This window comes from Symphodus melops (assembly GCF_947650265.1).
Source record: "Symphodus melops genome assembly, chromosome: 11".
In the NCBI taxonomy this organism is placed as follows: domain Eukaryota; kingdom Metazoa; phylum Chordata; class Actinopteri; order Labriformes; family Labridae; genus Symphodus; species Symphodus melops.
The window spans coordinates 13,083,500-13,093,475 of record NC_136701.1 but is presented as its reverse complement, the minus strand read 5'-3'; the positions used below and the strand labels follow the sequence as shown (position 1 = coordinate 13,093,475).

The window sequence follows — 9,976 nt, the reverse complement described above, 5'->3', positions numbered from 1 at the left end:
ATCTGAAGTTCATGTGTGAAAATAATAATTGTAGATCAGTCTTTTCTTCAATCAAGCTGATAACTGAAAGAAAGTAAGAAGACATGAAATTATGAGGATGAAAATTGGCCATAACCTGTGATATTGAACGTGATAATTTTTATACTGAATTGCGTGCTAACATGTCCACTATCTTATGCAATACAAATAAGAACCTGTTTATTCAAATGATTTTATGTTGGAAGAAGGACGGGTGGATACTTTTTTTTTTAGTTCTAAACTCCGCTTTAGCGACGTGTTCAAGCAATTAACCCATCAATACAATATGTGAGTTTGATCATTTGTGTGTTTTTTTAAATTAATGTACAAATCCAAAAAGTAAACAAAACAATATGTCAAAAGTATATTTTATTTTTTACATAATCTAACATATTGGTCTTTTTTTGCATGTTGCCTTTAATGTCAAATATATACATATATGTACACACACACACACACACACACACACACACACACACACACACACACACACACACACAAGTTTTAAACGTTTGTGAAACACTGTAAACTGTTTCAGATTTTACTTCTTTATTATTAGATTACATTTGCATTTTGTTTGTACAAAATGATACAAAACTTCCTCAAAATGCTTTTTCATATTTTGCTTATTGTAACATCTATGTCAGCTGTGAATGATGAACTGTGTAAAGTCATGTTAATCATGAATAAAGCCGCCAAATCTGGTTTAAATGTTAAAGACATGATTAAACTTATTTATCTTCTTATACTGGTGATAATTACACAATAAGATGCTATGAATTACCATATCTTTACCTGGTAAATACCTGGTAATTAGGGGACTGTAAAAGGAAGGGTTACCCAGTTTTTTAAAGATGCAGTACACCACTAAAACATTCTCACTCAATTGGAAGGCTTACTAAAATCCCCACATTCATACAAATACAATGCTTTAAAACACAATGGAAAAGATCTGATCCTTCCTCGTTTTAAAATCCATACTACTGTATAAATTATCATTTGAGGTAAGAAGCTAAAGAGCATATTTAATGTATTTTGCTAGTGCTCTGCAATGTATTGAGTAACTGCAAAGCAAGGAGTCAAACACTTTGGTCAGGACTGGATTTACAGGCTGCTCGATGATCATACTCAACTCTCTCTGCATTTCTTTCTGTATTCCCACATGATCCTGATAATAGGGCTGTGAGTGGCCAACTAGCATAGAATAGAATAGAATAGAATAGAATAGATTATTGTCCACCAGAGGTGAACATTTGTCTTGGGCTCCCTAAAAACATAAATAATAAATGGAGAGCACAGGGTCAGCAGCAAGCCGCGCCCCCAGAAGTTTTGAGTTACTGACTGAGTAATCCACCATCATTGCATATATTCATTTAGCAATTTTCTGAATGAACATGTGGCAGAATAGAAATTGTTGATGCTGCCAACGATATCGACTCCAAATCCATCATCTGGCTTAAGGCAGCGTTGGCTCAGTGTATTGTCGTTGCTCTACATGGGTATGTGTGACATGCAATGTATGAATGCTTTGAGTAACCAGAGCACTATATCAATCCATTTAACATTTAAGGGTTCAGTGCTGGTGGACTCAACGGCATCAAGTGATTCCCAGAGGATGGTCATTTAGATGTCTTCAAGCGATTCGCCAAACTACATTTAAACAAGGGCTGATCATTTTAAAATCCTGCCGTGTGAACCAGGTATAAGTATGGCTAGTGTCGTCAAAATGGTTGCAGGCCCCACCAGATACGCTGTCAGCCATGTCCAAGACTTAAAATCAGCATTTGAACTCTCATAACACCATCAATGGAAAAGCATATACTGGATGTGACCCTCATTCAGGCTGACATTGGGTTGCTGATATTTGTACAAATCAAATTGCGAAGAAGCAAGCTTTTGGGCTGCAGACACTGAAAGGGCAATATTTGAAGCCACCATGTCTCTAAACACATTTTCTCCTGTGTCACACACTTTGATGGCAAAGAAACAAGGCAGGGCGTGAATGTATGGGGCAAGTAGGTTTTAGCGATTACCCTCTCTTTACAATCCAGGCTCCCACATGACTGTGGATGAATGTCTCGTTGCATTTTGTGGGTGCTTTCCCCAGACAATACATACAGGGGGCAGTATGTGGTACACAGTAAAGCCCCACACATCTCTGCCCCAGCTTGTCCATGAGCTCCTCTCCCTATCATGTTCTTCTCTTCCCTGGGGACCTCACCACCGCTTGCACCCACGTATTCAAGACCTCTTGCTCGGGCGTTTATGTCTGATCAGATACAGTGTTGTCCAGCTGTCTGGTGCGCAACAATGGCCTGAGCGCCCGTGCCACATAGGACGCAGCTCGCACCTCCTTAGTATGTATGACAATTCATTCAAAAGATGGAGGGAAGAAAAGAGAGGCCCTGTTAAATGCCGAGCTTTTCTTATAAACCAAATGTAATTTTTGTTATATTGAGATTCATCTGCTATAACTCGAAAATACTATATGTTCATTTGCCTTTCCCACTAATACTGATTTTATAGATTTAAAGAACAATATTTTCCCTGATGTTCAGAGATTACTCTCACAATATTAAAACGCAAAATACGGTGACATCATGAAGCGTTTTATTTTTGCATATTATTCTTTAAGTAAAATATTCAACTTTTACATGGAAGTTATTGGAGCTTGTAAGTTTGGACTCAAATACACAATGAAGGAGGAATATTTGTGTCAGGTGCTTGATTTATGCCAGTACAAATGGTGATGGTCAGTCTCTTGCAAAGTGTAAGGTTCCCTCAGCTGTTGGCATGATAACAACAGTCTGGCTCTTTTGTTTTAAATGTTTCAAGAACAGCAAAAGTGAAAAAAAAAAATGCATACAAATAAATGCGTTTATTAAGATGTTACCCATAAGTGAACTCTGAATTATTTTAAATATCTGTCTAACTTCTGCAGAGACAATCAACAGTATAAACTGTCATTACAGTTGTACAACACGTAGATAGAACCACTTGTTCACACAGACAAACAGGCATGAGCAATTAAAGTAATGAATCTCTGTAATGAGCCTAACTATATAATCGTCTATAATGAATCTCTGATGAGAAGGTCAAACACTAAGCCTGTTCCCTTGGATCCCTGTTTTTATGCTTGTTAAAAGCCACAAAGGTCTAAAAAATAGGTCCCTTTTGAATTATATGTACTATCTGTACAATTAAAATGTTTTAATGTGGAGAATGTGATGTAACTTTGTTTAATTAATGTTGATTAGTCTCACTATGATTTTATAAAATAGATCAGTTGAGCCTGAAATGTAAGAATAAACTCGATGAGGCTGATCCAGACATTCAGGTAAGATGTTCAGATTTCTTCAAATACTTAAACAGCCATACTGCGATATTTTCAATTTTCTGAAGGCTAAATTTGATAAAGAAGTACCGTTATTAAAAGGTTTAAAATGATTATTATGTCTTATATTTAGACATGTTTGCTCTCTTGGTGTTTGCACAGAGTAATTCACAGAAATCTTTCTTTCACAGTGAAAACATTTTACCTTTGTGTGTTTATAGATACATATTTGACATCAGCATATCTCCTGTTTCTGCTGCTTGAGATGGAACTTTTGCCGTTCTATATTTATACTGAAAGCCCCAAAGGTATTGGTGATATTTTGAATTTGAAATTTGAAGATGTCTTGTAGAACAATAACAAATTGAATCTTAGTTGTGAGAAAGGCAACATTGACCTGAAGTGCAATATCTTTCAACATAATGACACTTTTTTTGACTGGGCTATATGTGACTTTTCAATACTGTTTTTAATTACTTGTATTTGTATGAATGAATGAATGCAAACCGAATGACCCACAAATGTATTTTGGGATTGATATATAAATGACAGCTTATTTCCATTAAAAGGCAGGGAGACATCTGGTTAGTCAGAGATGATTCCCCATTGAGAAAAAGTTGTGTTATGCAAAACAAGCCATGGCTGAGTAGTCAGAAATATTAACACAGAAATTAAGTTCATAAGTTCACTTTTTGTGAAACTATTTGTATATAAAGACCACATCATCCAAATATTAGTTTTTTAAAAAAACTACAAGCATATTTAAATGTAAATATTTTTCGATATCCATTGCAATAATAATTCAATGTGCATCATAAATTAGTTTGCACATCTTAATTATTTCATTTTTTTTAACAATTATACAGACAAAAAATGTTTTCGCATTGATTTTTAAAAACAAATTTAACAGTCATTTATATCTTCAAATACAATTGGGAATCCTTTTGTGTGCATGTATTCATTGTGAAACTGCTCCAGTTCGATAGAATTGCTGATAGGATAACTTCCAGTTTTTTTTTAAATGCAATGACAAAAAAAAGTCTGAAAAAGGCTTCTTTTACAACAGACAATTTAAAAGAAATTATGTTTCTTTTCAACACAGTATTAATCGTTTTCTTGCCATTTATAGTTAAAAAATTTCATCATCATTATTCAACAAAACCTGCATTTATTGTAATCCTGAAATGTTTTCATTTCATTTTAATTTGCACAACTGTTAATATGTTTAAATGTCAAAGGCTTGACATGCATTAAAATATTTTGCTTGTTGATCTACAGGACAATTTTTTTAAAGTGTATTTTTTCTACACGTAATAATTTATTTGTAAATTCATAAATCTTGTGAATCTGGGGAAGTATGAGATTATTAGAAACCAGGGTACAAATGGGAGAGAGTTTACAACATTTAGTTTTTTTTGTCCCACTTGTACTTTTGCGCTAATAATAAGTTTATACCCATGTAGTTCAGGATACAGAGCCCTGAAGGCTCATAACAAAAACAAAAGGTCAGTTGTAGATTTAAAAATCTGGGCGCAGAGATTAGGAGTCAGCACACATTTTGTAACAAATAATGATTCGCAAACCATTTTTTTATACTCTTGTTACCTGAGCCTTTGGAAACTCAGCACCAAGAGACATTTTTTGCCAGCTCATGTGCAAAATTGGTGATTTTACATTTTTTTAATAAACTAAAATACCAGTAGATCACATTTATAGTTTTTTGTCATAGGAAGTGTTTATTTCTATTCATTAACATATTTTAAGAAACAATTTCTCTTAGACCAGAGTCTCCCACAATGTTAATTGGCTCGAAGTCAGTGTCCACCTATTAACCTACCATCTAACTTCTTGGATTTAAGTTGTCTGTGGTGATTGATTCCACACTTCAAAACTGTAGTTAACTCAGTCTGATTAGCTGTGCCTTTATGTTTCGCTCAGAGGTGGAAAGCTCAAACTCAATTTATCTAATATTTTAAATCTGGCTGACATAAATTGCATATTACTTTTGACCCGTTCAGTGAGATGTCTGGGATTTTTTTTTAATGTTAAATGAGTGTTATTTTCCACTGCAGCTGAAATGGTGGACTTTAATCGCATCTTGTTGAATGTGTTAAGGCGTGATCCAGGGTGAAATTTGATATGTATCTGTTAGACATCAACCTTTAAAACTCTCTGGTTACTGTGATTAAATACTCATTGTTTTACTATCTCAGGTTTACACCTTCCCTTGTCAGCAACCAATCAAAGATCCAACTTTGTAAACAACACCTGGGAAACCGATGGCGTCCCTTACTTTATTATCCAGGGCCTCACCAACCTCGGGGAGAAGAAGATTATCCTTTTTGTCATTCTACTGCTGGGCTACATCATTATCCTTGCTGGAAACTGCATGATCATCTTTGTGGTACAAAATAAAACAGTTTATGGAATTTTGACTAGTGTATCATGTCAAAGATCAAATAATAAAGGTCCCATATTATGCTCTTTTTAGGGTTCATATATCTAATTTATAGTATAAAGTATATTCACAATTGCTTATGTTCGAAAAAAGTGTCTGTTTTCATGTACTGGTGCCCCATGCAGTGTCTTTCACCTGCCTGTTTGCAATGCTTTGACTCCCCCACGATCACGGTCCCCACGTGGGCCTAGTCTGATCTGATTGTTGGGCTGTTCCGCCATGCCGTAATTGGTCACTCAGCACGAATGTCACATGGGCGTGCAGCACGAGATTGGTCTTGCTACAACAAGCCAATGGGCTTGGATCACACTTGCAAGCAACACACTGGCAAATTTCATTCGGGGCGGCTAGGGACCGAGCATTACATCAGCAACCGCTAACTTGAGGACGTAGGAGAAGACGTGTTTACTCAGACTTTAAATTTGTACAAATAGATTTGCCTAATCATGCACAATACACCTGGAAAATAAACTAAAGAGCATATAAAACCAGAAAAAGCCAAATATGGGACCTTTAACAACCGTAACCATGACTAACTATCTTTACTCTTTCAGGTATTAACTGATCCGAAGCTCAACTCTCCCATGTATTTCTTCCTCTGCAACCTTTCCTTTGTGGATATCGTTTACACGTCCACGACCATCCCAAACATGCTGTCTGGCTTCCTGACACAAAGGAAAACCATTTCTGTCCCTGGCTGTTTTCTTCAAATGTATTTCTTTATTCACTTAGCTGTTACAGGACGAGCCATTCTGACTGTCATGGCGTATGACCGCTACATAGCTATCTGCAATCCTCTGCGCTACACTGTTGTCATGACCCGTCACGTCCGGCTTCTCCTCATCGCAGGGGCCTGGGGTTTCGGCGCATTCTGTACCATTTTTCCCTGCTCCATGGCCTGGCAACGCTCTTACTGCGGCCTTAACGTGGTGAGACACGGCTGGTGTGACCCGTCCTCTGTAAGACTGCTGGTGTGTGGCGACACCTCTGTCGACAACATCGTGTCCCTTTCCTTCGGCTTGGTGTCTCTACTGTGCACCGGAGTCCTCATCCTCACCTCCTACATCCTGATTGGTTTTGACATCTCAAAGAAGGGTGTCAGTCAGAGGCTGAAGGCCTTTGCAACGTGTGCCGCACACCTGACTGTGGTTTCCATCTCTTATGGCTCTGCATCGTTTGTTTACATCTCGTACAGAGTGGGAAACTTTTCGCCAGAAGTAAGTGACCTGTCCTTTAGCTTTGAGTACCTTATACCTTTGACTTCTCACAAGGTGATGGGTTGAATAATATAACTGTCCCTAAAACTGAATCTATCAACAGACTGGATAATATTAACGCAGCATATCACGGCCGTGGTTCTAATCTAACAGACAACACTGAGACTCTGTGCAGGCTGAGAGATAGACCCTTTAATGTTCATTGTGGAGCCATTATATACTGTTCAACAGATGTCATAAATTCCTTCCCACTTTGGATATTTCTATACATGGTCAGGAGAATCACATCACCTTTACCCTTACAATGTCAAACCTCTATTTGAAGAACAATTCCTCATTCCATTGTCAACTGAGGCCATACATTTATACTTTTAGAATACCTCTAATGACATTCTTCTCTTCAAATATGGTCATAGCTTCTCCAAATAGATCGTAGTCTGCTCACAGCAAAGTCACCTCTACAAAGTGTAACCAAACTGAACATTCACAGAAATTCGTACTATCACAAGGATAATTAAGTACAAACTCTATAGTCTCTCAGGTGGAATGCAATGATAGCCATGAATCACTTTTACTTGTACTAAAATATTGTTTTTTCTTGTGTTGTTTTAGGTTCGTATCATTGTGGCTGTGCTGTATGCCGCTCTGACTCCTTTTCTGAACCCAATTATCTACAGTCTGAGGAATAGGGAGCTCAAAGAGTCCATCAGAAGGACCCTAAGCAGACTCAGATCTGTGGCTGTGTTACCGAAGAAAGACATCCACTCAGAGTCCTGACCAGGAAATAAAACCTGCTGCTTGGTTAGCTGGACAACTACAAACTACAAGGGGAAATAAACTGAGCCCTGAGCTGTTTTATGCACATTCTTGATTAAGAAAAAAAAAAAAAAGTAAAAAGAAAAAAAAGAATATTATTCCAAGTAGCAGTTTTGAATTGTTAATTGCATGTATCAACTGTTTATTTAGCTGTATACCCAATCCAACTTTATTGAACTTGAATTCAAGGCTCAAATATGTGAACCAAAAGTCCCTTGGGAAACGTGTTTTTCCATTTCCATATTTATATATAAACCTTTATCATTAAAAGTCTTACTGTCTAACCGTGCATTTGTTTGACATGTTTTGAGTTTTTTAATCTCCAACAAATATTTTTCATGCTTATCTACAACATGGATTTGTTTTAAAAAAGAGTTTGAAGCCACTAAGAGGCAATATAGTTTGCATATTGTAAAAATATTGCAAACAATCCGTACTTATAATAGAGCATTTTTTTATTCTAGTATTCGTCTGCCTTAAAAATGTTTATACCAGTCACCAGATAATAAGGACTGTAAAAAGGGAGCAACGTGGACATACAGTAGGTTCTCTAAGAACACAGGGAGGAGCTGCCTGAAGCATCACAAATTAACCAAGAAAAAAAAAGGATAGATATATTACATATCCACATGGAAATATACTACAAGGATTTTTTTCTTATTGCAATTTTTTTTATAAACACCAGAACTAAAAGGCACATAGAGAAAAAAAAGTATTTATAAGAAATTTGACATGCAAAGTAACAGTGATCAGAACAACAACTCCAACTGTGTATAAACAATCTCTTAAAAAAGTCTTCAAATATTACTTGAAATCTCTATTATAAATACAACCACTCTTTTAATGAGACTGGGACTGTCATGTGTGGAGTTGGTTTTAAAGCAGCTACTCATGACATGTCTTACTTCATTCAGTGAATAAGCTTTGTTTTGCAGAAAATTAGACATTTATTACATTTTTTAATTCTGGCATCAAATTAAACCTTGAAAAGATTCCCTCTACCCTCATTGCAAATCATCTTTATGTGGACAACTTTTGGGCGGGTCTGTGACTGGACAACATTTTTGCATGACCAGGGAAAGACCAGGGAAAATGAGACTTTGAGACTGAGCAGATACAGTATCAAATGAGATGCAATTTTTAGTGACCTCAAAAGAGTTATTTATTATAACTTTGTACGTGCGTGAGAGTTTTAGCGTCTGCGACTTTATTCCTTTGAAACAAGCTGATGATCTTGTGTCTGAGCTCTTTGCACTGCAGCCCATAAATAAGTGGGTTGAGGATGGGGGGTACCACGTGAAACAAGACAGACGACACCTTCCCGCTGTCTGCCCACTCAGGGCGGCGGTGCATGATCATGGGGGTGAAAGAGGCCACCAACATAATGATGTAAACAGCCAGGTGTGTGGCGCAGGTTTGCAGCGCCCGGCTGTTCAGCACCTTGTTCTTACTGCTCAAACACACCATGGCGATCCTCATGTAGGTGAGCGTGATGCTGCCCAGGGAGGAGCCCAGGATGACCACGGCGCTGCCTAGGCCGTAGATGTGATTGATTAAGAGATTCTGACAGGAGAGTTTGAACAAAGAGGCGTTATCACAAAACGGGTTTATTATAATCCGTCTGCAGCGAGTCAGACGGATTGTAAGACCAAGGAGTATGGCGACAGAAATGAACGCCGCCAACCAGGCCGCCACTGACAGCTTCAACACCATCCTGTTGGTCATGATGCTAGCGTATCGGAGAGGGCTGCAGATAGCCACAAAACGATCAAAAGCCATGACCATAAGAACCGCGTGAGACGTGCCGGCATGAAAATGAGAAGAAAAAGCCTGAACCACACAGTCGATGTAGTGGATGTAGCGGTCTGTGATCGGAGAGAAAATATTACTGAGCAGGCGAGGAATAATGGTTGTGGCCCCAAACACGTCGTTAACACTCATGTTACAGAAGAGCAGATACATGGGCTCATGCAGGCTCCTCTCCATGGAGATCAGGACCACAAGGCTAATGTTGGACACCAAGATGAAGATGTAGCTGAGGAGGAGTAGAATAAAGGCAGGAACAGTGGATTTTGGGCTGACCTTTAACCCCTCGATGAAAATGATATCTGCATTAAAAGTTTCGTTTTCCAT

The 9,976-nt window shown here is 37.7% G+C and overlaps 2 protein-coding genes across 2 annotated transcripts; one reads left to right on the top strand and one right to left on the bottom strand.

Annotated features, from left to right (window-relative positions):
* Positions 1-2,020: 2,020 nt before the first annotated feature.
* On the top strand, positions 2,021-7,804 carry or6at1 (odorant receptor, family 6, subfamily AT, member 1; the record flags this gene model as incomplete). Its single annotated transcript, XM_079355140.1, has 4 exons — positions 2,021-2,033; positions 5,566-5,756; positions 6,365-7,027; positions 7,640-7,804. The coding sequence occupies 4 exons, from the start codon at positions 2,021-2,023 to the stop codon at positions 7,802-7,804; spliced, it is 1,032 nt and encodes a 343-aa protein (XP_079211266.1).
* A 1,197-nt stretch (positions 7,805-9,001) lies between these two features.
* LOC306831191 (olfactory receptor 2F1-like) lies at positions 9,002-9,976 on the bottom strand (the record flags this gene model as incomplete). Its single annotated transcript, XM_079355139.1, has 1 exon — positions 9,002-9,976. One exon carries the CDS (start codon positions 9,974-9,976, stop codon positions 9,002-9,004), a length of 975 nt encoding a protein of 324 aa, XP_079211265.1.